The sequence below is a fragment of the Lissotriton vulgaris genome, chromosome 10, assembly GCF_964263255.1.
Source record: "Lissotriton vulgaris chromosome 10, aLisVul1.2, whole genome shotgun sequence".
NCBI classification, from domain to species: Eukaryota; Metazoa; Chordata; class Amphibia; order Caudata; family Salamandridae; genus Lissotriton; species Lissotriton vulgaris.
In genome coordinates this window covers 1011169161-1011196662 of record NC_141698.1, presented here as the reverse complement: position 1 = coordinate 1011196662, position 27502 = coordinate 1011169161, and the positions used below count along the sequence as shown (strand labels likewise).

General features: G+C 47.5%; 1 protein-coding gene across 4 annotated transcripts in view; it reads right to left on the bottom strand.

Moving 5' to 3' along the window:
• DNAJC13 (DnaJ heat shock protein family (Hsp40) member C13) overlaps window positions 1–27502 on the bottom strand; it is a 1694551-nt gene that overhangs the window by 80132 nt on the left and 1586917 nt on the right. For all 4 annotated transcript variants that reach the window (XR_015300721.1, XM_086942056.1, XM_086942057.1 and 1 more), the window contains one exon: window positions 17895–17994. Coding sequence is in view for 3 of the 4 variants with exons in the window: in XM_086942056.1 (XP_086798182.1) it covers window positions 17895–17994 (100 nt within the window). In the remaining variant the exon portion in view is untranslated. The remainder of the gene's footprint in view (window positions 1–17894; window positions 17995–27502) is intronic.

Genomic DNA, 27502 nt, shown 5'->3' with positions numbered 1-27502 from the left:
GGTTTTTATGAAAGGATTCATCCAGCCCTGATGAGAGTCAGGCAATTCAAAAAACCAGGACTCGAAACGCGTCGGCTACCATAAAGTGGCTACCATTAAAGTGATAGTTAGATCTTTGGACACTCAGAGTATTGCAAATATTCACCCTCCTAAATTGGGGACATCATGTGTTGTTTAAATGTGCAAATGTGATTTGAAGTTACACATTGCAACTGTTTTTTCACTGATTTATTGTCACCATATTTGTGTATTTCTCATTTATGTAAATGCACTTTTTCACACTATTTTGTGGAGTTCTAATGTATTATTGTATGTTGTAATAATGAGATTGTCTGTTTAGTAGATTATGTGTTCTTTTTTGTGAATATAATGGAGTATGAAGAATAATTAAAAGTAAAACAGGCAAAATTGATGGCCAAGATAAACGCATTAATTTTCGTTTATTGCTTTGTATCAGTAATACAACCAAATAACTGGAGGTTCAGGTAAATATTGAGTTTTCTTGTTAATAGGCCCTACCTGCCCTGATTCTCTCTTTTTGGGCCAAACCCCTTCTTTTCACAAAGGAAAGCCAAGAAGGCACCGGACACACCCCAAGAGAGGAGTCCGCACATACGGCCCAAAAAGGAAGTGGAACCAGGCAGAGCTAAGACACAAGGCCGCAGACAGCAGCCTAGATCAGGCTGGCAATGCAGCGACCCCGGAGAAGGACATGCCAGGGTGTAACTCAAGCCAGTCCAAAGACCATCAGCACGAGGATCGCACCAGCAACATACCCGAACGCCACAGAGAGCAGAGGCCCGAAGGCGATCACACCTCCCCAGCACATGACAGAGCTATATTATAGCTACCAGTACCCTACATAGGGCATGTTACGTCCCAAGACATGGGAACCCTCTTAGGAAAAACTTTCCACAGCAGAGTAGAAACAGAAATCACCTGCGGAGAACCCGCAGACAGCTTGCCAATCAGCCAAGAAGAACAACTGAAGGCCAAATCTCAGGGACAACACGGGTCAATAAAAGCCAAAATTCACAATTCAAAAAGGGGGGCCGGACCAGCAGCCAACAGCAGCACAGTCCTAACAAAAGGACTTGAATACACAGAAACTACACAGAACACACACAGGGGCGACTCGCCCCAACTGAAGAACACCTCCCAAAATCTAGATCACTTCACAGGTCACTGAAGGGGAGAAGGAGGAGGAGGAGGCTGAAGCCCCGCCAAGAACCTCTTAATGGTCGAGTTGGCAGGGGCGTGGAACAAGAGAGCGCCATCGAAAGGAAGGTCCACCAGCTGCTCTCGAACATTCTCTGGGAACACACTGCCCCGAAGCCAGGCTTGTCGACGAAGTGCGACCAAAGAAGCCATGGCACGACCAAGCACCTCCGAGATGTCCAGAGCGGAGTGAAGAATAAACGCCGCCAGCTCCCGGCCATTCAAAACATGGTGTTGCAGATCAACACAGGCACCCTCCTGAGAAGCGGCAGACATAAGGGACTACGCCGAGTCCCACACACAAGAAGCGGCCCTAGCCAGAAAACACAATATTAAGGGCCCGCAAAGCCGCACTGGTGGAGGCGAACACATTACGCCCCCAGGGGTCAAGCCAGCGGGCCTCCCGCGACGGGGGAGACAACAGCGGTGGCAGAGAGGGAAAGGCATTCTGCAAAAGAGGGCCCCTGGTAGAAGGGTTGAGGGAAAGAGCGACAGGATCACGTGGCGCCGGATGGTGGCAGTGCAGAAGGTGTTGGGGAAACCGGGTTCCCCGTGGCGGGGCGGCCACAGGCCCCCAGAATAGAAGAATGGAGCGAACCCTTGAAGGGAAGCAGCAGCTCCCTACTCCCAGAACCCTGATGGAGGACCTCCAGAAGACGATCCGCGGGGAAATGGGCAGCTGGATCACCCATGCGCAAGATTCCCACGGCAGTGGAAACAGCGCGAGCAAAGGCAGCACCCGCCTCCGTAGGGCCCCACGGTGGAGAAAGCAGCTCCTCAGTAGGTGACGGCTGCAAGCTAAGGCGGCCGTCCCCCAAGTCAACCGGAGGAAGGAAGTGCCAGGTCTGTAAAGGAAGAAGAGGGACCGAGGAATGGGGGACCTGCTGCGCCTCCGGCGAAGACTGCGGCCGCGGTGACGGCGAGGAGCCGTCCTTAGACGACGTCAAGGAAAATGCCACGACGCGGCAGCCAGTCTCCGGCGAGGATGAAACCAGCTAGAGCCGAATCTCTAGAAAGGAGGAGGCGTCCAAAGACGAGTCAACGACCCGACGTCGGCCTGACGCCGTAGAGTCCTCAATCTGAGGCAGGTCATCGTCGGCTGGTGAAGACGCCGGAATGAACTCCGGCACAGTGCAGGAGACCGGGGCTGGGCCGGAGCGGCGAAGGAACGGCGCTGAAAAGGCGTCGACTCGACCTCGGACGAGGCATCCGCCTGCGTGGAGGGGCGGGAGGGACCTAGTCAGGGACAAGAGGTCCCCCGCCAGCCTTGTCCTGTGACGGGACGTGAAGGGCCCTCCGTCAGCCCCAGTGGCGCCGCCATGGCCAGCAGCCACCGGCGCCAAAGCAGCGTCACCTCGGACAAGACCGCCGCCTGCCCAGAGGGACGAGGGGGACTCGTTGATGCGACCCAAGCGGCGACACCACAGGGACTCCCGCGGGAGTTTGCGGCGAAGCAGAGGCGCCGTGGTCTGAAGGAGGGACCCCGAAGAGCCGCACCCCAAAACCATCACAACCTCCGAACCTCGATCCGAGCCAGTCGGCGCAGGAGGGCCCCGCACACACGGCAAGGGATCCGCAGACGTCCCAGGAGGGGAAGGAGGAGGAGATATGTCTCCATCTGGGCTCTAGACGCCCCCACACCGGGAAACAGCAGATAGGGGGACGACACATGGGGCTGCACCACCCGCGGGCTGCCCGCGCACCCAACAGGCCCGAAAACAGCCCTTGGGGACAAACAGTGACACTTACCGACAGGTGAGCGACGCTCTTGTGGCCTGGAAGAAGGACGATGTCGAAGACGGAGGCGGTGATTCCTGAAACCCTCCGCAGGGGCTGGGCATGGTGACGACGCCGACCTGGACATGCGGGCTGAAAGAAGTTTCAACCGGCGCTCCCGCAGGGACTTTGGTTTCATCTGCTGGCACGCCTCACAATCAGTGGAGTCGTGGTGTTCCCCCAAACACCACATGCAGATGGGGTGAGGATCCGTCACCGACACCTGGAGAGCACTGGACTAGCACGTCTTAAAACCCAAAGGCATTCGCACAAGGGTTCCCACACATACGCAACAAGTGAAAGGGAAAGGGCCCGAAACAGGCCAGGAGCACGTTCCAGATCTGCGTTGCACGCAGAAAAGGAAAGAACTGAGGTAGGCGTGCTGGGGTGGGACTTATGTGACCTCGCTGACGTCACGTACGCGGACAACACCAGGGCGGAGTTGCGTGATGCCATCCCCCCCGGTGCGCAGTGATGCTGTGGCAAAACTTTTCCGGATCCAGTCTCACGCCTGGGGATAATTCTATGTTACGGAATCTGCGGCTAGTAGTCTCTATCAGATGTCTTCCTCAACATGGTAACCTTCAAACCAAACAAGCATTTGCAATGCAATAGGTCTCGCATTTGTTGGAGTTTGAGCTATTGGCATTGTAAATGGCAATTTTTTTGTTTCAGTGGAGTAATTACTTAAAGAAAAAAGTGCACACTATATATTCCATATTATAAGCTTTTATAGCAACTCTACAGTAAATGTATGGCTATGTTAAAATAAAGAGGTGCGAATGGATGAATGAAAATTAAAAAAAAGGTCTTAAAATGCAAGATAGAATGTGTAGCAGGTGACAGGACTACCTATTGTTTAATAAAAGTACATGTCGAAAAAGCAGCTACATAGAACGTGAAACCTGCGAACTTCAGGAAAGTGGCTGGCACCAACGTGGTGACAGTCACATAGGGGTTCATGTTTCAGTATATATACATACAAATACACCATAAGATGGTGTCCCTTATGTTCTAATTTACCATTTTAAGATGGTTAGACACCCAGATTGGAGGGCTGAATTAATACAAAAACTGTAAAGAGCGTGCCACTAAACATTTTCTTTTTTGAACAAAGGAGCAGCCCCATAACAAATTTAAAATAAAGCAGGATGTGGGAGAAAGAATGAAGGGGGCAGAGGGAAGAGTAAGGTCACACTGCTGAGCGGCAGGAGTAGCAAAATGGGAGCTGACTTTCCTGGATGTCAAACTAGTGATAGGACAAAGTCGCCTGCTCGCGTGTACTGATGCGCTACAAAAATTGGGGAATTTAGGATTGCTCCTGCTACCTTCGGGTAAGCCCATAGTTACAAAAAATAATGCTGCAAGCATCGCAATTCCAAGATCTACCCGGGTACCACTATAACCCATCACCAAGCAATGCACCCATCAGTCTGCTCCCAGCGTGCTGCCCTTTCTGACGGACATATCGCTACACACAACAGCATTCACGTCAGTGAACGGGAGAGCCGGAGCCGTACAGGGCACGCGGATTCTGAAAGGGTGGGAATGTGCTTTTTAACATATCATCATATTGGCATGCACGGTTTCCAGATTTTTAGAGGTAAGAGCTGCCTTTATGACAAATGAAAGTTATATTCCAGCCTGTGAATTTTCTGTAAACCACTTAATGCTGGTATCTTGGTCCCATTTGTTTAATTGAAATGTGCCTAGACTGCAACTCCCAGAATGCAACATGTTGCTGCATGAAAGCTCAGACTGAAGCAGTCTTGCAGCCCTATTTGCTAACAAGCCTTTATCAAAGTTAATTTTTCATTAACAATAGAACTCGAGATGCCTTATTGCACCCCCTGGCAGAGTTATGTGTGGGACCTGCAGATCAAAGGCTTGAGTTCAAGTTCATGCTTCGGTCCTCCTGTAAACTTTCTACGTTCATACATTTCTATGTCTATGTCAAAGAATTACGTCACTTCCCCAGTTTATTTGTCAAGACTTTGCCAATGCTGTATACTTGAAGGTAGTGCGAGTACTTGTAATTTCGGTAACTTGCAATGCCCAGCATGCCGCAATGAGAACTAGCCAGGGTGAAGCTACTGGCTGTCAGCACAAACATATAATAACGTGTAACAATGGAAGTAATTCATTTTTTTTGTGTACCACACATTGCATGATTTTCCACCCCAGGGTCAATAAGCTAAAGTGAATTGTACAAGATCACACAATGCGATCAAATGCATATTCTAACACGATTAATTGATCTAGAAATTCTGCAACTTAACATCTTCCCTATTCCCTAAGTGAACACGAGGAACAGTGATGAGACACGACAGGCTATTAAAGGGCTGACATGATTTACCTACAAGCGTTATTTCTGAATGGCTGGGGGCTGAAAGAGAGTAATTCGAATGCCGGGTGCACCCAACACTTATTCGATTACTGGAATACTAATCTTTTTTTTCACAACAAATTTTATTGATTGATCAGGTAAAAGCATGTATACAGGTCTCCACAATCAGGAGGTCACTGCAAATTATCAATACATATATATTATTGTAGCCCAATCAATAAAAGAAACATTTCGCCCTAACCCCCCCACCTCCCACAGCCACCCAATAACCCCACTACCCACCCCTTATCCCTCCCTAGCCCTGTACACGCGATCATATCAAGCCTCCTGTAAGTGCTATCTGTATGCCCAGCGCCATGCGCCACTCTAGGCCTGGCGTCCATCACTCAAATCCAGATCGTCGTCAGGTTCTGCTGGGGGATCTACAGTCAAACCTCTGTAATCTGCCCACCGTTTCCAGATTTTGTAATGTTTCCGGGGGCAACCTCTGGCCTCGAACACTGGGCACTCCAACCCCATAAAATAATCCAGTCCAGCCTTCCACGCACTCAAGGGGGGGGGGCTCGTTCATTCTTCCACGCTCGTGCCAAGTCCCGCTTGGCCACCACTAGGCCCAACAGCAAGAGATGACGTTTGTAAATATTTCCACCTACCCCCCCTAACACATGAAGGAGACCCAGACGATGAGTGCGGGAGAGAGCCCAGCCCAGCACGTCCAACAAACAACTCCAAACACCATTCCTAGGAATACTAATCTTGACGCTCTGCCGGGGTGGACTATCTCAGTTCGATTAGTGGCCAATCTACATTACGGCTTTCATCAACCTCAATAGGATGAACTACTGAATCAGTTGCATCTGGCTTTTGACAGGCTCTGCCACAGACCACCCAGTCTGTTTGGAATCACACCCCTGGCCTAAATAGTGTAACGACTTCTAAGGATGACAAGCTGGAGCGACAGCCACTCTATCTTAGTCCTGATGCTTTTTCAGAGAAATTGCTCAGCCTATAAATCTCCCAGTTTCCCTGAGTAAGATATCATAGCTGTCAAGGAGATTTAGATCAACGAAAACACACTTCTGCTACCCTTGCCTTGAAGCTTGCAGACCTGTGCACTATGGGACAGGTAGTTTTGCTTCTAACACTATACGCGTGGGCTCAAAAGTCTCAGCATGCAAAGTGCCGTGGCTACAAAGCCAAGGCTGGGGCAGCTGTCATACATAGCATTGTGGCCACCAGGGAACTATGGCTTATGCGCACAGTGTGGGGCTGTACTCACACAGTTGACTGCAGCATTCCAGTAAAGAGAACAGACAGACAGGGTATCGCTTGTCGCACACAATAACCACACCCTCGGGGAGCTGTCCTCCGGCAACAGAAGAGGCGTCTGAAGCCTAGCCACTTGGGACGGCTACAATAATTCACAGAATAACAAAGTGCCCCATTCCACTATCCTACCTGCCTGGTCTCCGGGCTCGGACCGATCTAGCTGTCTCCTCCCTGCTCCCGTCCGCCGGCAGCTCATCCACATGCTGCCTGCCTGCTTCGGCTCTACCTTCCCCTGCATCCCTGCGTGCCGTTTGTCCCGGGCCGCGCGGCGCAGTCAGCTAAGCCCCTCCTCGGAGTCGCGGTAAGACTGGAGGAGCAGCAGGCATCAGATGCTTAATTGAGCGTACATAGTGTAGGCGGGCAGCGCTCGGTGACACCGGCCTGGGAGTCCGGCCAGGGCACCCACCTGCCTCCAGGGCCTCGCGGTGCGTCCCACAGCTTGCCCGGCAGCAGCAGAGATCCCGGGCCACCCTGTACCAGGCGTGAAGGCTGCATACAGCCCTGTATTTACCCAACACGCTGGTACCTGCAGTTGTGCCTTCATAGCACTTGTGTAAGAGCAGGGGAGTACGGATGATTCGTGTTTAGAAATAACAGGAGTTAAAACAAGGTTCGGAACATGTTAAAAAGCGGCCAGCGAAATCACTTGCTAGTTAATGTTCAGCGTGAAAACAACAGCATTACCTCTGCGAGCGAAGCGGTCTTCTAATTTTGTTCTTAACGGCATTATAATGAATACGGGACCAGAAAAGAAAGAGCTATATCCCGGACGACAGTACCTTGGAATTTGTTTCAGGAGTACCAGACAATATCACAGGTAAATGAGAGGGGAGGAGAGGACGGGTTGTAGAGTATGCTACCTTATAACAAGCAGCTGGAAAAGCGATCGCGAAAGTGAAAGCGCTCTCTATTGGGAAACAAAGAAGCTTGCGAGTGGTGCGCACGCGTCACAGCGAGCCATGTGATTTCAATTATCGCGCCTGTGTCTGGGCACGATAATTGAAACCACACGTTAGTATGCGCGTAATAGACACCAATAGGCCATGGGCAGACCAATGCGCCCGCCTTTAGCCTATTGCGTGCTCTTTCATTACAAGACGCACGTAAAGTCCAATTGCGTGGCACAAAAGGAAAAGCACAAGCGTGCGCGATTCCTAGGGCAGCTTCTGCACACTGCAATGCTAGGCGCGAGACCTAAAAAGGATTCGACAAAAGATGGAAAAATCCTGTCAAAAAGTGAAACGGAAGCTCTTGTCACGGATAAGCATTTGACTGGCACAGAAAGAAAATAATTGATATTAGCGTGCTGAGGAGGCGCCTATATTGTTGACGCGAACATCACTTCTGGAGCGGACGATGCCAACGATGTCATGCGGAGCCTACCAACGCCATCTACAAGCAAGCAGGGCTATTGCTCAAAGAAAAATCTTCAGGATCCAGTCTGACACCTGGGAAAATTCCTAAAGGTAAGAAATCTTTGGCAGATTATATACTATTGGAAATAACGGTTGGAAACACTTTACTGTTAGAACACTTCTGCGTTAAGTAACAAACAGCAACACAGCTTAACCTACTGCCATTTAGTGTAAATTTGCTTCTCATTCATGCGGTGAATTGTTTCCTGGGCCCTAGAAACATGTGACTTGGGAAAGAAGACAGCAAGAGGTTTCCTATTTAGTGCAGAAATCTGCACGGAAAGCCAGGCATAGAATGGATGAATGTATAGTCCCATCTTGTCTCCGATAAAATCATGCATATTTACGGAGCAGAAAGATCTCGGATATTCCAACCCAAGTGAAATACTTCTATCCATGGAAAACGTGGCTTGTACTCCATTAAGGCCACTACAAATGTCTGGATGATGTGCTGGATAGCAACAAATGGCTCAAAAAAAACATGTTGCTAGGGTAAATCATGCATGTTTACGGAGCAGAAAGATCTTGGATATTCCAACCCAAGTGAAATACTTCTATTCATGGGAAACGTGGCTTGTACTCCATTAAGGCCACTACAAATGGTTTGATGATGGTGCTGGATAGCAACAAATGGCTCAAAAAAACCTTGTTTCTAGGGTAAATCTGATTATGCTGCGGTTGAATACTATGGTGGCTAAGGGAGGAATTGCCAACGTTGCTAACACAATGCCAACATCACATTTAGTTCAATGGAGTAAAATTCCTGTACATGACAGACTGTCAAAGTGCCTTTGAAACAGTTTTCAACTGAGTAGAACACATACTTACAGTAAGGAATTTCCAAATTGATCTATACAGAACACAACCCAAAACAACATGTGGTGACAGCAATCTGTGTTATCGTGGCCCCAAAGTAGCCAACAAACAGCTGCATATTCACTCTATGCGGAATACCAGGGAATATGAAATATTTAAACGAAGGACCCTCTTTGGTCTAAAAGGTGACTCTTTTCCAAATCCAATAGGGCAAAGGACACATCAAAGGCAATTGAACCTGTAAACCTGATGCTATATTTATTAAAAAAGAAAACCATATATGCAGCACAACTCTGTATGGTTCTACAACTTGCCTAGCCGAGTAATGTAGTAACACACGGACCTCTGAACAAGAAGCCCTTTCTGTAGAATTAACAATGACTAAAAGGGCCACCAGTTAACCTTAACTGTTAACATGAATTCTTTCCTAGCCAGAAAAACTGCTAGCTGAAGACACCACATTATATTGTGACTTATTTCATGTTACCCACATGTCCTTGTGACTTCTGTGACAAATCAGTGCACCCCCCCAACACCAACTAGCTGAAATAACATGTGGAGAGAGAAGGGAAAACAGAACAGTAAAGAAGAATAAACATTTATTTATGCTTCTTTCTTCAAAAGAATCTAGAACGTGGAAAAACACCTGCATTACCAAATGACTGCTATTTTGCAATTCCAGAAACAAAATAGCATATTCATGGACCATATATATATATATTCAATTGCTTAAAAGGGCAAATAAATAATAGGGCTTAAAGTCTGATTAGTAAATACACTGAAATTCCCTGAAATATTCTGTCCTGTAGACTTTCTCTGCCTTAGGTACCTGCTCTGGGAAGCTGTGACCTAGCTTCTTTAGTTTTGCAGGCCCCGAAGCATGGGACACTCAGGGAATGAACTGTGTGGCCCAGAAACAGCAGAAGCAAGAACCAAAGCATAGAGCAACAGAGGCTAAAGGTGGCCTAAGGAAAGCATCTGGTGTAAAGCACAAATGAGTCTGCACAAAGCTAGGTAAGGAGTGTCATCCAAAAAGATTGCAACTTTGTCCTAGGATTAAGCCATAACATAGAGAGTCAGTTCTGATTGCCCAGGGGACATGTAATTGGCAGTTTGTCAAAACGCAGTCTTTGAAGTTCAGAAGTGAACCTCCGAAACAAAACCTCAGGGCTCCTGTGAAAATTCAACTATTTTGAATTCTGGGGAAAACTACTTTGTTAACAATGTTGTATTGCAAATAACATATAAAGACCGTCTCTGACCAGTCACTAAGTTACCAGTTCAGCCTGAAGCCCTATCCGTCTAGAACAAAATGTTTTTGAATTTAGAGTACAGAATGGTGGAAAAGAGCTTTTCTATAACCAAATAATGAGATTCTATCAGGAGACTAAGACTCGGCTCTTCCTTTTCTGTTATTACACAGTCAATTGTGAATCAGCACAGATCTTACATCATATTATTAATGCCATTTCTAGAACGCAACAATATTGAATTTCGGAATGGTGCACCATTAAGCTTCTTATCCACAACCAATGAGAGTAGACGTGAGGACAGGTATTCCTTTTTATTCTTTCTTTATTCAATTGTGGTTCTTTACATCTATGCACAACATCCAGCCAACGCGTTTTGTTCAGTTAAAACTTGAACTTCATCAGGGCTTTTAAGTATTAATTCACCGGACTGTCCGGGTAGTCCCAAGATGCTTCATGTAGAAAGTGTGTCATTTATTTATTCCCAATGGATTGCTCTTTCATGCCCAATGCAGGCAAACTTCAAAGAGACATAGCCCAATGATAGGGACACGGGTTTGATAGCCTCTCAACTATGCCATAAGATTGCGGCAAGCTGTCTCCTCGCCAACCAGCAATAAATGTCATTGGGACTATCTGGACAATCCTGTGAATTATTACTTAAAAGCCCTGATGAAGTTCAAAATTTAACTTAACAAAACAAGTTGGCTGTATGTTGTGCATATATGTAAAGATAACGGAATTGAATAAAGAAAGAATAAAAAGGAATACCTGTCATCGCGTCTACTCTCATTTGATGTGGATGAGAAACTTAATGGTGCACCAATCCAAAATTCTAAATTTCTGTTCTGCGTTGTAGTTGCACCAAACGACGATAGGTGCAGGAATTGTTGTGCACATTTGTATAGAATGAAAAGAAAAAAACACAACCGTGACAGTCCGTGTTCTACTAGAACGCAACAATACATATAATAAAATTGAGTCACAAACCTCTAATTTCATTTTTCTAAGCAATCACGTGTACTGTGTTGCAAATTATTCATTAATTCCACATCTCACATGTTTGAATCATTTCTACTACAATTATGTCATCAGGCCTTGTGCGAAATATGTTGCTGATATTGACAACTGTGTGGTTACTTATGTCCTGATGATACCAGAGCCATAAAACACCCAAGTCAGCGTGATGACACTAGTTACCATCCATTATTTTTAAAGTACCTCTGAGGCAATCGGATTAAATCAATGTCCATAGAGAAGGTGCAGTTTTCTTTGATATTTAAAAGCCATTATCAAGAATAACGTGGTATAACCATCTATGCAATGGGGAAATGGGCGAGTCGGTGAGGAATCTGCACGTAGATACATTATTCCCCAGAAAGAGAATTACAGAGACTAAATAACTTTTTCTTCTGATGGATACCACTACCTGCAGATTCCTCATCTTGGGAATATATTCTTAAAGCAGTCACCCACCAGGAGATCGGTGCATGGTCGATTATACCAAGAACTCTTGTAGGACTGAGCGAGTGAGGTCACCTTCCCTCCTCACTTCAGAATACAGAAAATAATAAACTGCAAAGGTACAGAGGTATGCCCAGGTTATGCCCGGGTTATGGCTTTGCTAATGTTTGATACTGGCACGTCTCTTGCCAGTGCTGTTGTGGAAGACTTGATTCCAGTGAAATGAGTATGAATACTTTCTGGTGGTTCTTTATGTGCAATGGCACAGCAGATCTTGATGCACAGAATTATCCCTCTTGACAATGTCCACTTATGCACAGCCATGCATATTATTTTTCCAATCTAACCCTTGAAGAGCTGGTTGTTCAGTTTGAATTCATATGTCCTGTCCAAGTAAAAGCTGGCTGCTCTCCTGGTTTCAAGATGGTGACTTTTTTTCTCCTTCGAGGTTAGATGTGGAGGTGCAAAGAATGCAGGAAGGGTAATGGATGGAGCTAGGTGGAAAGAGTTAACCACCTTTGGCAGGAAGGCAGCCCTGGTCTTTAACACCAGCTTGTCTGGAAGGAAAAGGTAAATGGATATCAAAGACCCCCTCTTAATTTTTAGAAACCTAAAAGAACAACTTTGCAATGTTTCACCCAGAGAACACGTAAGGAATGTGAGAACAAGATTGCGAATCCATTGGGGCATAATGAAAGGAGTAGGGTTTAACTTGTTTTTGAGCCCCATTAAGAATCTGAAAACAATGGGTGATTTAAAGAGGGTACGGCGGATCAGGCAAACATAGAAAAGCTGATAAAGCAGATAAGTAACCTTTAACAGTTCCCAATGCACAACCCTGTCGGCCTAACAAGGCGGCAAATTGTAGAAAAATGGGCCTGAAGAGAATCTATGTAAGTTTCACTACACCTGTGACAAAATTGTTCCAGCTGCTTGAAAATACTGTTTAGGTAGATTGTCTACATGAACATAAAACAACATCCACCACTTCAGGGGGGAATGGAAAAAACTCAAGCTGCCCCATACAATCTCCAGGCAAGCCGGTGTAGGCTATGGAGGCTGGGGCATGGAACCTGCCCTTGAAACTGTGAGAAGAGGTCTACCCTTTTGAACTAAAGGAGTGGAGGGTCCCGGAGAGAGGTGAATGAGTGCTGCATACCACAGCCATCATGGCCAGTCTGGGTTTTTTAGAATTACTAAGGCTCGGTCGAGACTTGAGACAAATCTTCCTTAAAATGCAAGGAATCAAGAGCATGGGAGGAAACACGTAATGAAGTGGAACGTTTAACCTCAAGTGAAATGCATCCCTCAATGCTCTGGGCAGTGAGCTTTCACGTGAGAGGTTTATCTAAAGAGTCCTCAACAGATGGAAGGTGTTGTGCACTACCAAGATGACACCAGCTGAGATTGTCTGCTCGCACACTGAAAACTTTGACTAGGTGATTTGCTACTAAGCAGATCTGATGGTCCTGAGCCCAGGACCAGAGTCACAGAGCTTCTCAGTAGAAAAGGTATGACTCCTAGTTCCCTCGTTTGTTCATGTACTACATCACAGTCATGTTCACCATCAAGATCTGGACCTTCAGACAGCAAATGGAAGGAAGGAAGGTCTTGAGCACCAGACTTAACACCCGTAATTCAAACAGATTGATGTGTAATTGCAGTTTTCCTGGAGAGCAGAGATCTCTGATCTCTTATTCCTCCTGATGGGTTCCCCACCCTAGGGTGGAGGTATCGGTGATCACTGTTGCCACTGGTGGGGGAGGGAGAAAAGGCTTTCCTTCTATAATGCTACTGTTCAGATTCCACCAGTGTAGGTCCACTAAAGTGTCACTGGGAAATTTGATATCACTTTAGAGATCACCGTTGTGTTGGAACCACTCTATACGGAGGCACCACTGAAGGGTCCTCATGTTCCAGAATGCATGGGTGACTAACAGAATGCAGGAGGCTAGCAGATTGAGCAGGTGCAAGTCTGTGAGGACTGGAATGATAGCCCCACCGTGAAACATAAAATTGAAGTTTGAATATCTAGAACCTTCTGCGGAGCAGGGAAGGCTCAACTCAATGTGGTTTCAGGTACTGGCCCTATACCAGGATGCATTGAGAGGGCACCAGGTGAGATTTGGGCTTGTTGATAGAAAAGCCCAAATTGAATAACAATCTGGTTGTTGCCTGTAAGTGGCGAGACGCCATTTCTGAAGACCCAGCTTTGATGAGCCAGTCATTCAGGTAAGGGAATACCGGGATTCCCTGTCAACTGAGATCGGTTGCAGCCACCTCTATTACCTTTGTGAAAACTTGAGGGGTGGCAGTGAGGCTAAACAGAAGAACCTCAAACTGGTAGTGTTTAGATACAACTGTGAAGCAAAGAAACTTCCTATGTGACTGCGGGATAAGGAAGTAGGCATCCTGCAGGACGACTGACACCATCCAGCCTTCTGCTTTCAGCACAAGCAGAATTTCAACTAGGGACAGCATTTTTAACTCTTTCTTCTTGAGAACCCAGTTCAGAAACCTGTTGTGGTCTAGGATCCTGCTATGGAACCAGCTTCACTGCACCCATGAAGAGTAAGGATTGAACCTCTTGCTGGAGGATCTCCAGATGGTCTGGTGGGAGCATATCAGGATAGGGGTGAAAAGGTGGAGTGTTGGAATGATTGAGCCAAAAGGTCTGAAGTAACGGCCCTCCAAACTTGTTGAAAGGAGGATAACAATCCTCCAAAGGGTTGTGCGTGTTGAGGTAAGGCAGAACTAGGGCTGCTTTCCTGAGGTGGTTAAGTGCGGATTAGCTCATGGTCGTCGCTGGCCTCATCTTCTATATTGCTTGTAGAGGGGGTTCGTCGGTTGCTGAACTGTTGAAATTGAAGGTAGTCTCTCGGATACAGGGATCTGGCCGTGGTTTTACTGTCTTTATATCTCTCCAGTGCAGGCAACTTTGGTACCGAAGAGCTGAGATCGTTTGAATTGGAGATGTATAATCATAGTCTGTACATATGGAGAAAATCTGGAATTTCGTACCCAGGAATGACAATGTAGGGAGATGGATATTCCCTCTTGATAGCGAATCAGCAGTATCCAGGCCGGACTGTATTTCTTGTTTTACGACAGCCTAGCCAGACTCAGTGACCTTCATGAAGTGTGCCTGTAGATCGTCTGAATGAGTGGGAATTACCACCTGTGCTGAGTCTAACAGAGCATGGATATTTCTAACAAAAAGACAGGTGGCATTAATGAACATGTAACTTATCTTCGGTAACCGCCTTATCCGGTGGAGACTATCTAGCCGCAGATTCATTAACATATTCCCCAGGTGTCAGACTGGATCTGGAAGATTTTTCCAGAAGCACCCCTGCACGCCTGTAGGTGGCGTTGTTTGGCTCAGTGTCAGCCACCCTGTGACGTGTGCGGTACCTATATATGTGTCACCCTAATGCGGCGGCGTCAGTTCTTTCCTCTCAGTCACTTTTTGACAGAATCTTTTTATAGTTTCAAATTGTTTTCCCCTGGTGTGAGATATGTCACACAAGAAAACGGATGGTTTCAAACCATGTGGTGGCCACTCACCGGCAAATGGCAGTGACAGACCCACACTTGGCTTTTTGTGGTGCTTGAAGTAGGACCACAACCCCAAGATCTTCTAGGACTGCTGTGCAATGCACAAGAATGCGCAGAGAGAGCGCTCTCTCAAGCTCCTCAACACCAGACTACGCAGAGCTCTAGGTCCCAATGGCGCAGTAGGTTCCCGGACTGTTCGTGAAGCCCTTCCCGATGGTCATCGCCCCACTCTAAAATGTATGGAAAGGCATACAAACAAAGGAAATAGAAGTTAAAGAGATCTTTGACTGCGCCAGCTCTAAAGGCCCTGCGTGTCTGCGGAACCTTAACCCAGGTGCGCTTTCCACATTTTCCCGGTGCCGGAGAGACCTCCGTTCAGTTGAAAGAGTTTTATAAGGCCATCCACCTCATATTTGAGCAGCCCAGCCCCTCTGGAGCACCTATGGGCCCAACAGGCACATGAGGGGCTCATACTGGAACCACGCCTGGCAGGTTCGCCCTTGGCTCCAGTCAGGCCCTTAACTCTCTTGCTGAATCTGGAGCAGAGCCGCCATGAGACAGAGACCTTCTTCAGCACCCACTCCAGTGCCGATGTACCTGAGACCCCTAGTGCCACCGCACTATCGCTATACCAGACTCTGACATGGAGCTGGATGGGTGTTGTCTGACACCGACCGGGTCCATGTTTCCTGGAGTGGAGCCAGTGCCTTATTTGTTTTGAAAGGCCTGGAGAGGGAGAAGAATGAGAGTGGTCTGTGGACCCTTATGGTTACCATCTCGCAGAAGAAGAACCTTAAAATTGGTATGAGGAACTGGTGGAGGTCTGAGGGTTAAACACCTCACCTGACATTGACCTGGTCTCTCCTTCCACCATGGCTACGGCGGAGGGAACCTCTTTTGCAATAGTAGTGCTTAATGTGGCTGCAGTCTTGGACTTTCAGTTGCCCACAGTTGCAGTCAAGATGGACGTCTTGATGGTGGTGCTTCAGTCAAGAGTTACCCCTTCTGAACCTCTACTTCCCTCCAATGAAGCCCTTACAGAGGTCTAATTTGGTGCCTATTCTAAGACTTGCACAGGGGCTACGGTGCATAGGACAGTTGCCCGCTGCCATCGCCCGCTCCTGGGTACCCAGTTTCCTTACCCAGCATCCCATTCTGGATAGTCCAGAAGTCCAAGCCTCCACATCCAGACTTAATTCTGGTGTGTTCACTACCATTGCACCAGATAGGGAATCTAAGAGACTGGATACCTTTGGCAAGAGAATGTTCTCTTTAGCCAACCTCACACTCTGCTGGGTGAACACTGCGTGCCTATTAGGCTTTTTATTCCCATACGATATGGGAATCGGTTAAGCATGTGCTGCCTATGGTCTCTGAGAATGCCTGAGCCATACTCACCCAGGCTATTGCTGATTGGAGGGATGCAGCTAAGTTCACCATAAGGTGTGGGTTAGGCAAGACCGACTCGCTGGGCACAGCGAGTTCATTGCCAATGGCCTTGTTCGAGAGAAGGCGTATTCAGCACTGGGGCGCTTTAAGGACAGAAGAGCTACGGCAAGGTCCTTGGGCTTGTCTATGGCTCCTTGCCATCCCCAAATCGCCTCCCGCCCATTTTGTGGACATGAAATGAGCCTCCTGTTGTGCCAATGGAAGATTTGCAAAGATCACTAAGGGACTCAAGACAGGAACAAACCTATCATCCAAACTACATTTTGTTAGGCGTTTGTGTGATTGTATATTTGCTTGGAATTAAGGCAACACCATAAGTGACCTTGTTGCAATTCAGAAGTCTTGATCTGGGATTTGAACAAAAGGCATGCAGCATGAGTTATGATACCCTTGTTTACTTTTTTAACCTGAGTAAGTGTGGTGAACCAGAATCAAGATTAATGCAAGAGTTTGGATATCATTGAACACAATTTCAATTCCAATTGCTCATGCAGAAAACAAAGGGTCACATGTGAGACCCGTAACCTTGATACACTGCTAGAGGAGGAAGTTAAAGCGGACTAGTATTGTTGAAATAACCTGAGGAGTTCTAACTCTAGCTATAATACATGTCAGCTGTAAAATGAGCAGTGGTTAAGTCCAGTCCAATGTGTGTCCAAGAGGGCTGTGGCCATGTCAGATTTTGAGAATAACCACTATATAAATGATTCACATTTTGAATCATTGTATGTAAATACATCACATCTGTGTATTCATAAAATCTGGGATGGCTGTCCCTCAAACAAAAAGTGTGCACTCTACATGAAAGCATAATGTAGTGCAAGGGGTCTATCAGAAGAACAGTTCATATGTTAAATAAGAGAAAAGTGAAGTCCTGGCAAACAATACAATTCTGTAAGTAGAAAATAACTTCAGAATCACGCTCTTCTCAGTCTCATTCAAGAAAGAATTAACTGATGGCTAGAAGGGGTGACCATCATCAGATCAGCTGTGCTCTTGTGTCAAAAGCCATTAAGTAGTAAACGAATCAACATGGTGAACTTGCTTTCATTCTAAACTAAGCTATCATCTGAGATGGGTGCAGCTACTATCTGCTGCATAGTCAATAGGTTTATTTTAGAGCTATATGACATAATGAAGCATTGCTTGATGCATGGCGTGTGGAGATTTGCTGCAAAAAAATGTAAAGACAACTGAACCAGCATAAGCAACTGAAAAGGTTACTTTAAATATGATCTGCATCATTATACTTTCCAAGACTGCATCTCTTACCAGTGAGGTATCCAGCTGTTTGTGTGTCAGAAATGAACAAGTCATGTTTCTGATCTTTGAAGGCACTCCAGATAGATGACCGAGCCAGGATTTCATTCACCTACGGAAAGAAACGCATGACCACTATTTTGACATTATATGCACATACGTATTTGGCAGTGGTGCCTCGGTTTGCAATACCACATTCTTTTACAGCATTAGGATAAACACAACAAACTACAGCAGAAAGTGGAAGATTCCTTACCAAGTTCTTGTAACCTCAGCTACACCAAAAACTACGGGGGACCGCCCATCCAATAGGCAGGCCTTTGTATGCATATAATTTACTTTACATTGATACACACCGAGTACAATTTGATGCTAGTAACTACTAGTGAGGTAAATTAATTCTCAAATCACTTTTAGTATATGATTATAATCGAGATGGTAATGACAAGAACACAATAATGCACTGATGCCAAACTACGGGCAAACCATTTTGCTGCTGTCCAATTTTAATCAGCTGTTAGTAGATAATTCCATCAATCAGAATAGAAAGCAAGTTTACTTACTGACATCTTGACCGAGTTGGCCACAACACAAAACAATTGACTATAATCACTTGCTAACTAAGATCCTGAATGGTGTTGGACTTTTCAGGAGGGGGGGGGGGGGTTAGAAATGTACCTTGCCCACAGCTTGCCCAGTACTGCTCTAATGAACCTATCTTTATTAGTGGCAAGAACATCAAATGGCCCTTGTTCATGGGAAACTCAATTTGTGCAAAAGGATGATTGTGCTCTAAGTGGTTGAGAACTTGCACTTGTGTGCTGGCTTTTATCAACCAGTAATTAAGATATGGGTAGATAAGCAATCCTATTCTTTGTAAAAAGGCTCCCACCAACGTACTTCCCCTACTAAAAATCTTAAGTGCAAGGTAGTGTGTCAAAGAGAACATTCTTTTCTTATCTCCATAATTTCCTCACTCATCTTACAATCCTTCTAAAAAAGGCTATAATTGGAAAGTGAATATAAGCATTTTGCGCTTGCAAATAATTCATCATGTACGGATTCTAAACTGCTGCAGAATAAGATGAGGGTTAATAGGTCCAGAGCTTGCTTAGGAATTATCAGAGATCTTCTTGCTTGGAACAAAGCTTACACACTTCCTTTATCAATAGGCTTCTGTGAGTAAACGGTTTTGGTGATACTGAGGATGAACAAGTGATGACCTTCTGCAGAATGGGGGAGACTACCCCAACCAAATTAACTACATAATCCCTTACTAGCATATGTGCAATGACTTTCAAACTCATCTCTCAGCAGGCATATCATGGCAACTTTGCATAACATTTTCAGAGTAGGTTTGGAGTAGCTGCAAACGAGGACAGCTGTTGGTGCTGACAGCTTGAGTTTACTCAACTACCTCCAAAGGGGCAAACAAAGGAAGGAGTGTTCATTGCACACGTTGTCTGCAAAACTGTTTTTTTTGTTTGACTTGTTTATTTATTTTTGCATGAACAAATAAAAAAGCATAGTTAGAGCATATATATCAGAAAAGAGTGTACGCTGGGATGATGTATAAGCACAACAGCATACAGACATGTATGAAAAAAGGTAAATATAATGTCCCACCCTCGTTATGCAACAGACGCACACATTGTATCAGGCGGTGTATGTTGCTGATAGCATTTACGTTTCATTAGATCGGAAAGTTCTTAAACCTTTAAACCAACAAACCGGATGAAGCCACTACCCCATTCGCCATTCTTAAAGCATATTATGATTATGTCAGATCAACTAGTTAACAAGCAGTTCTTGGAATTATATTCTCCCATTCTGGAGTTTTTACTGTGTTATATCACTGTTTTTACCTCTTAATAAAAAATACAAAACGAGCTTTTCAGCATCCCATAAAGGGGTAGCAAACGCTATATAAATGATGCAATACAAAGAAGTGAGCAACGAATAACACCACCTCATTATTGACACAGAGCATGTCTATTATAAAATGTAAACATTTGGACAGAGGAATAGGTTTTGTGATCGATAGCCTAGAGACACCGGCAGATAACAGAAATAAATACGCAAGTGGAGCTATTTAAGATAAATATAAGCCAAGAGACACAATGGCCAAGCAGTCCTGTCAATGCATCTCCCTTTGAGTTTGAGTTTAAATCATTTCTAAAGCGCACGTACACCTGACGGTTTCATGGCGCTGTGGTTCACTGAACCTCAATTAGCGGAGGGGGCCAGGGGGCAGAAAGAGGAATTATTGAGGGAAAGCCTGTAAGAAAAGAAAGGTTTTTAATGCCTTTCGGAACAGAGAATATTGGGTGAAGGATCTGAGGTGGGGGGGGAAGCGAATTCCAAAAGGTGGGGGCGAGTGTGGAGAATTTAGAGCCTCCCCATTTTTTTCGCCGAAACCGGGGAACAGTCAACAGGTGTTGAGAAGAGGATCGCAGTTCCCTTGCGGCGGCATAGATTTTAATCTCAGATGAGATAAAGGCAGGGGCGGATCCTGACTGAGCCTGAAAAGTGATGCAAACCATTTTGAACTGGGAGCGTTCGCGAATAGGGAGCCAGTGCAAGGATTTTAAAAGCGGGGTGACATGATGGGACTTTGCCAAATTATAGACTAGACGAGTGGCCTGGTTCTGCACCAGCTGTAGCCGTTGAACATTGTAAGCGGGCATACCACAGTATAGAGCGTTTCCGTAGTCTAATCGAGAAATGACCATAGCCAGTACAATAAGTTTTAGGGCAGGGAAAGAGTAAAAGCGGGATACCTTGCGAATGGTGCGGAGAGAGAGGAAGGATGAGGACACCACTGAGCTCACCTGGGAGTGCAGAGTGAGTTGATCATTGATCTTGAAACCAAGCGTTTTAACGGAGGGAGAGGGGGATGGCGGGGGACCGAGGGGGGCCAAAAAAGAGGAGACCAGGGACTGGCACAACCTTTCTCTTACCGGCTGCCTACTATATCCTTGGTATTTACTTTGCTTGTGTTCAGTCGCTTAACTCTGGACACATCCCCATTCCTGCAAGGTTCGAAGAGCTCTCGGAAGGGTCCGGACACACCAGCTGCCTCGGCGGGGCTATCCATAGGACTGGAGCCGCAGGAGGGGCAGCTGGTACTGCCACTACTGCTGGAAGACTAGCAAGAGCCTGAGGCGACCCCCAGAGGAGAGGGATCGGGGAAGCTAGGGCCGCAGGGAGCACCAACCAGGACGGCGCTAGGGGCTGTTCCGCTGGCCTCCCCCTCGAGCTCTGCGTCCAAGCCGCGGCACGGGGAGAGGCTGGGGTTCGTGGCGGGAAGGGCGTCACAGCTTGGGCAGCTGGGGGTACCACTGGGGGCGGCGAATGGTGCTGACAGGGACGCGACGAGACGCCGCCATCTTCCCACTGCCCAGCACTTGTCACTGCGGCAACGGAGCCGTGACTGCTTCCCTAGCACTGAACACGGGTGAGCGTACAGCATTACAACGCTGTCCAATAGGCGCTGTTCGCAGTCTAGTACTTTCTCTCCGTCAACTAGCTGCTATGTTCACAACTATAAAAAAAACACGGCCGCGAGTGGTGCACGCACGCCACAGCAAGCCATATGTGTTTTAAATTATCGCTAAAAAAGTCATCGGGGCAAAACGTCCCTCTTTCCGGCATTCACTTTCGCTACAGGACGAATGTGAAGTCATCTGTCTAAAAGGGAAAGTACTGCGCGTGCACTGCCGAAACCTGTTGTGGGGCGGGATTTCTGTTTACTGCTGGAAGCCCGCGCCATGGCTGGCCAGAGGAGCAGTGGTGACGGGGGGCTCCCATGCCCGAGGGAGAGCCCCGCGGAGGCTTTAGAAGGAGTGGCGAGCGATGCGGTGAGTGGGGCTGGGGGCTGGGGTGTCTGTGCGCTCGTGCGTGTGTGCGCGCGCGTGCGGCAGGGGGGTGTCTCTGTATGTGTGCGCTCGTGTGTATGCGTGCGTGTATGTGCGCTCGTGTGTATGTCTCTCTGTGTATGCGCTTGTGTGTGTGAGCGTGCGTGTGCGAGCATGTGCGAAAGCAGGGGGAGGTGTGGCTGTGTGTGTTGGAGCTTTGAAGGAAGACAGGAGATAGTGAACGCGCGCGAGACCTGATCCGATTCCTGAGGCTGCGCGTGCCCATCTCCTGTCTCCCTTGACTCCTTGTAAGCAGAGCTGACTGCTATAGGTCTTGCGGCGAGAACGAGCTTTCACCAGGGCGAGACCTAAAAAAAGAGTACTGGCTCACTCTCCGCAGAGTGCCAGCTTCCCATTCTATGAATCGTCTACTGATGGGTCGGGGTGTATAGCCACTTGTTCGGTCTGTAAATGGTATGCATCTGCAAACCAGCGAGTTAAGTGTTTGCCTTCTCCCATAACATTAATGCATTGAAGTATGATTTTTTTTCTGTAATTCTTGTGTTAGGTCTCCCCATCTGTGACGTAGTAGGCTAATCCACGAGGCATGTATGAGAAAATGTCCAGGAGGCAATCCTTTTTCTTGTGTGAAATCTGTATACGACATGAGTGCTCCATCTAGGTAAAGGTCTTCCAGCGAGTGTACCCCTGCTGTGTGCCTGGCAGTGAGATCAGTCAGAGTGGTTATTCCATCCCCTCTAGGTGCCCAAGTAATGGAATTGCTGGGGCGTATGTTTTGACATTCCTGGTGACGAACAATGACCTCCAAAAGCAACTGAAGCCACCAGTAACAGAAGGGGAGCGGACCACCCCTCCCTCCGCAAGGCTGAGGCAGAGAGAATGGCACTAACCGTGTGCAGGCATCCCTACCTGCTTTGTCCGACAGGTGACGATCGGCCACCCATTGTAGCTGAGATGCTAAGTAATAGTGTTCTTATTTAGGTACTGCTAACCCCTTCCCATCCGATGGCAGATATAGCTTGGTGAGTGCCACCCTACATCGTGTCTTGTTCCAGATTAAACTGCATAACACTCGCGTTATGGGTCGGAAGAGATGCTGATAAAGAAGTAACTTAGTAAAGTAATAGAGGAGGCGGGGAAGTACCACCATCTTGATAAGCGTCCCCCTACTGAGAGTGAGCGTCTTACAAAAAGTAATCTGCAACTATAACGCAATAAGGGCCAGCGTAAAATTGCCGTCAAGTAGGTCCCGATCATCATGATACATCCGGACGCCTATGTAACGGAACATGGTTGGTTGCCAGGTGACCGGAATGCCACCTTTGGTGAGTGCTGGGTGTGGTGTGTTGAGTTTGCTTGGGGATAGACATGACCTTAGCCAATTTACTTGCAGCAAACAGACCCAGATTATTGGGTGATGATATCCGGGACCTTCCATACATCAACTGAATGTAAAGAAATTACATGTACTTCATCTCCCAAATGGATACCCTCACCGGTTTGCCAATGCTCGCATGGCCAATGTCAGTGGTTTAATGGCCAATGTCTGGGCAAACTGTTTGCTGCATCTCCAGAACATCTGGTAGTGTTGATGAAATAATTTAACTAGAGAAGATCATTTCAGAGGATTGGTGTAGGAAAGTGACCTTTTTTGCATGGTTATCCCCGCAAGTTTTGCCTGACATCTGATGCACTTTGATTGTGCACTGGGTCTCTGGAAATCAGGTTCCCAGTGCCTGTGCTCTTTCCTAAAACTGTACGTTTGTTTCCACAATTGGCACACCTCTGGTTCACATGTTATGTTATGTAAGCCTCCATGTATAACGCGCACGGCTACTCGGAAGTGTCCCGGCGCGAAAGCCAAATGGTAGAGAAGGGAAAAGAAGCAGAAGATTACTTAAATAACAGGGTTTTTAGCTGTTTTTAAACACCCTGAGCCTCTCAATGTTTCGTAATTCAAAGGGCAGGGCATTCCAAGCCATGGCCGCTTTAACGGAAAGAGAGCTACCGCCTAACCTAGTCTGGCGGAACCTAGGAACCACAGCAAGGCCTGTGGAACGAAGATGTCGAGATGGCTCATAGAACGAAAACCGTCTCCTAAGGTATTGAGGCCCTACCTTGTAGAGGGCGCCATGAAATATTCGATTCGAAAATGCTTTATTCAATTTTATTTTAAAATCTTAAAAGCGTACATGTAAAACAATCTTAAAATGAATACATACATACAATGACAATATGACTACAAGTTAAAAGGACATATGCCCAACCTCAGGGTTCCATAATAAGACATGTTAATCATACAGTTTATCATTATCGACTGTGGTAATACATAGAGCACTCAAAAGTTGCGACAATTGTGTAATGGTTCGAATCTATTGGGAGCGGAGAAACTAATGCCACTGGATACACGAACCCCCCTTCCCAGCGGATGGTGATGCTCTACTGTTGGTCTAAGCAGGGGGATGTTTGGCGTACAAGGGTAAAAATCAAGTAGGTCTTAAGTGCATATAGGGCCATCTCCTTCTTGGGGCGGGCAAGATCTTAGGTACGGGACGATGTTCCTATTCCTGAATTTAACCAGTACCAAGTCCCCAGGAATGTTTTTAGGTAATGAGCCTAGCCAGCTCACCCGTCTAACGCTCAGGATTCCGCCATCGTGGTCCGGTGGTAGGGGTCTATTTTTCCCCAACCAGAATATGACGTTATTGAATAGGTCCAGCTGACTAAAAGGCTTTCCCAAGAGCAAGTGCTGGTACTCCTGAAAGAACGGACACCTACGGCGCGGCTTCTGGAGGAAGGTGTATGCGTGGTGGTTTGTTTAATTCTGTTCTAACCCCTGTAAACCTTGATGGGGCAGGTTTGAAGGGGGCTTTGGGTGCAATTGGGGCTGGGATTTTGGGTGGTTGTGATGTAGGTTGGGCGTTTGTACATTTAGGAGTTGGCTTAGATGTTACCAAGGATGTAAGTGGCTGGGAACGGTTAGATGTTACCATATTATTGATAGGTGTCAGAATGGTTGTAATTGTGTTCTCTAGACTTGAGAGCCTTTCCCCTATGGAATTGATTTTTTCAACTAGTGGAGAAATGATGGCTTTGACAAGATGCTCGATCTGGGTCAATAGAGACAACTGGGGGTAGAGTATTGTATCGTCTGATTTATCTGCAGACTCCATGGTAGTAGGCAGGTTGTTGACAGGTAAAGTAGGACTTACGGATAGTTTTTGTAATTTGGAATGCTTCCCTTCGGGATTGTCCTCGTAGTGCTTCCTTTTAGTGGGTAAAGGCCAAGGAAGGGCTAGATCTTGGATATTGTCTTTCATAGGTGAAAAGGAAGGATCCCGTAAACTTCCGTTAGTACATGAAGAGCTGGTGCCTTTAATAGGAGAAGGTGATTCCACTACGGCGTACTTGGTGTTGCATAAGATGTTTAATTTGTCCCACAAAGACAGATTTTGCACTCTTGCTGGAGTTTGTAAGGGAGATTGCATACTGAGTAGAGAGTGGCAGGAAGAGTTGTAGTCTATCTCATGAACAGTGGGCAGTGTGCTGGTGCTATTCATGTGATGCTCTTGTAACCCTTGGCACGGGCCCCTCTCAGAAGCAATGTTGGTGCCCCCCTTGCGTGACATTATTAAAGTAGGTTAAATCAAACCACAAAGATAGTCAATTAGTAAATGGAGTCACTCTACCTCTTCTCACAGTACGGTCAAGGGAGTGGGCCCGTCCCGACCCCTTCAGACCACGGAGGGCCACAGAGGGCCCGTCCTTCGCCCGGGCTTAGCCCGGCGCCCATGTCCCACGGGGCCGGAAGTGAAGGCTGGCTGAAATAGGCACCGGTAGCAAGGGGGTGTGGCCGCCGCCTCCCGTGTCCTTCCGCAGCCTTCAGGTGTGTCCGTGGGCCTCTCTGTGAACACGCTGCGCCTCCCGCGAAGCGGGAGACGCAAGGTCTGTTTTCAATCCCCCGGTAGCAAGGGGGTGTGGCCGCCGCCTCCAGCAGCCTCCAGGTGTGTCCGTGGGCTTCTCTGTGCACACGCTGCGCCTCCCGCAAAGCGGGAGACGCGAGGTCTGTTTTCAATCCCCCGGTAGCAAGGGGGTGTGGCCGCCGCCTCCCGCAGCCTCCCGCAGCCTCCAGGTGTGTCCGTGGGCTTCCCTGTGAACACGCTGCGCCTCCCGCGAAGCGGGAGACGCAAGGTCTGTTTTCAATCCCCCGGTAGCAAGGGGGTGTGGCCGCCGCCTCCAGCAGCCTCCAGGTGTGTCCGTGGGCTTCTCTGTGCACACGCTGCGCCTCCCGCGAAGCGGGAGACGCGAGGTCTGTTTTCAATCCCCCGGTAGCAAGGGGGTGTGGCCGCCGCCTCCCGCAGCCTCCAGGTGTGTCCGTGGGCTTCTCTGTGCACACGCTGCGCCTCCCACTAAGCGGGAGACGCGAGGTCTGTTTCCAATCCCCCGGTAGCAAGGGGGTGTGGCCGCCGTCTCCCGCAGCCTCCAGGTGTGTCCGTGGGCTTCTCTGTGCACACGCTGCACCTCCCGCGAAGCGGGAGACGCGAGGTCTGTTTTCAATCCCCCGGTAGCAAGGGGTGTGGCCGCTGCCTCCCGCAGCCTCCAGGTGTGTCCGTGGGCTTCTCTGTGCACACGCTGCGCCTCCCGCGAAGCGGGTGACGCGAGATCTGTTTCCAATCGCCCGTTAGCAAGGGGGTGTGGCCGCCGCCTCCCGCGTCCTCCCGCCATGACTAATGTAAGAGCCTTGAACTGTATCCGCCACTCAACGGGGAGCCAATACAGGTCTCGAAGGTTCTGACAAGCACTGGATCTGCCTGGCATACCCAACAAGGCTCTAGCTGTCACGTTCTGGACAATCTGTTGCTTTTTTAGCTGATATGCCGGGGGACCAATGTACAGGGGTTCGGCATAATCTAACCTTGACAGGAAGAGCGCGCTGGTCACCATTTCCTTAGCCCTTTTAAGTAAAAGAGGTAGAAACGTCTTTAGGCGTTTCAGTGTGCCAAAGCACACACCAGCCAGTTTGTTAATCTGAGGAAGAAATCTCAAATCCTCACCAAACCAGACCCCCAGATTTTTAGCTGAACACCCGGAAGAACTGCAAAACACACAAGATGATGGACGGAATGTTGCACAATGGCAAAACATTCACCCCCAGTCACAGATCTGGGTTTAATCCATTGTTATTTTGTTTACCAAGCCATCCCAGTTCAGATATGGCCATATGCAAATCAGCCTTGACCCTGTGCCTCATGGGAACAGTCTAGCCCGAACTGCCAAGCCATGTCTTCCCGGAAGAACTGGGCATAGGATAGCCCAGAGGCCAAATATCCTCTCTGAAATGCGGGGGGAAAGAACCATAGAGGAGCACTTCCGATTTCTCCTCATTGCACTTCAGTTGGGCCTTTACTAGCCACTTAAAGACCTCAGCGATACAATTCTTAGCAATGGTCGGAGAGGAGTCCGTTTTGTTCCACGTGAAGAGGAGCTGGGTATCGTCAGCATAGGCTATGATCTTAGCACCCAGCTCCTCTGCCAAGTAGACCAGGGGCGTCATGTAGACATTGAACAAAAGAGGGCTAAGTGTAGAGCCCTGGGGGACGCCCGTACTCAGACTTCTAGGAGTAGAAGAAAAAGGAGGCAACCATACTTGCTGTGATCTATTGGCTAGGAAGGATTCAGTCCACTTCCATACCTGCCCAGAGATGCCGATGTGAGACAACCATGCCAGAAGTTGTTGGTGAG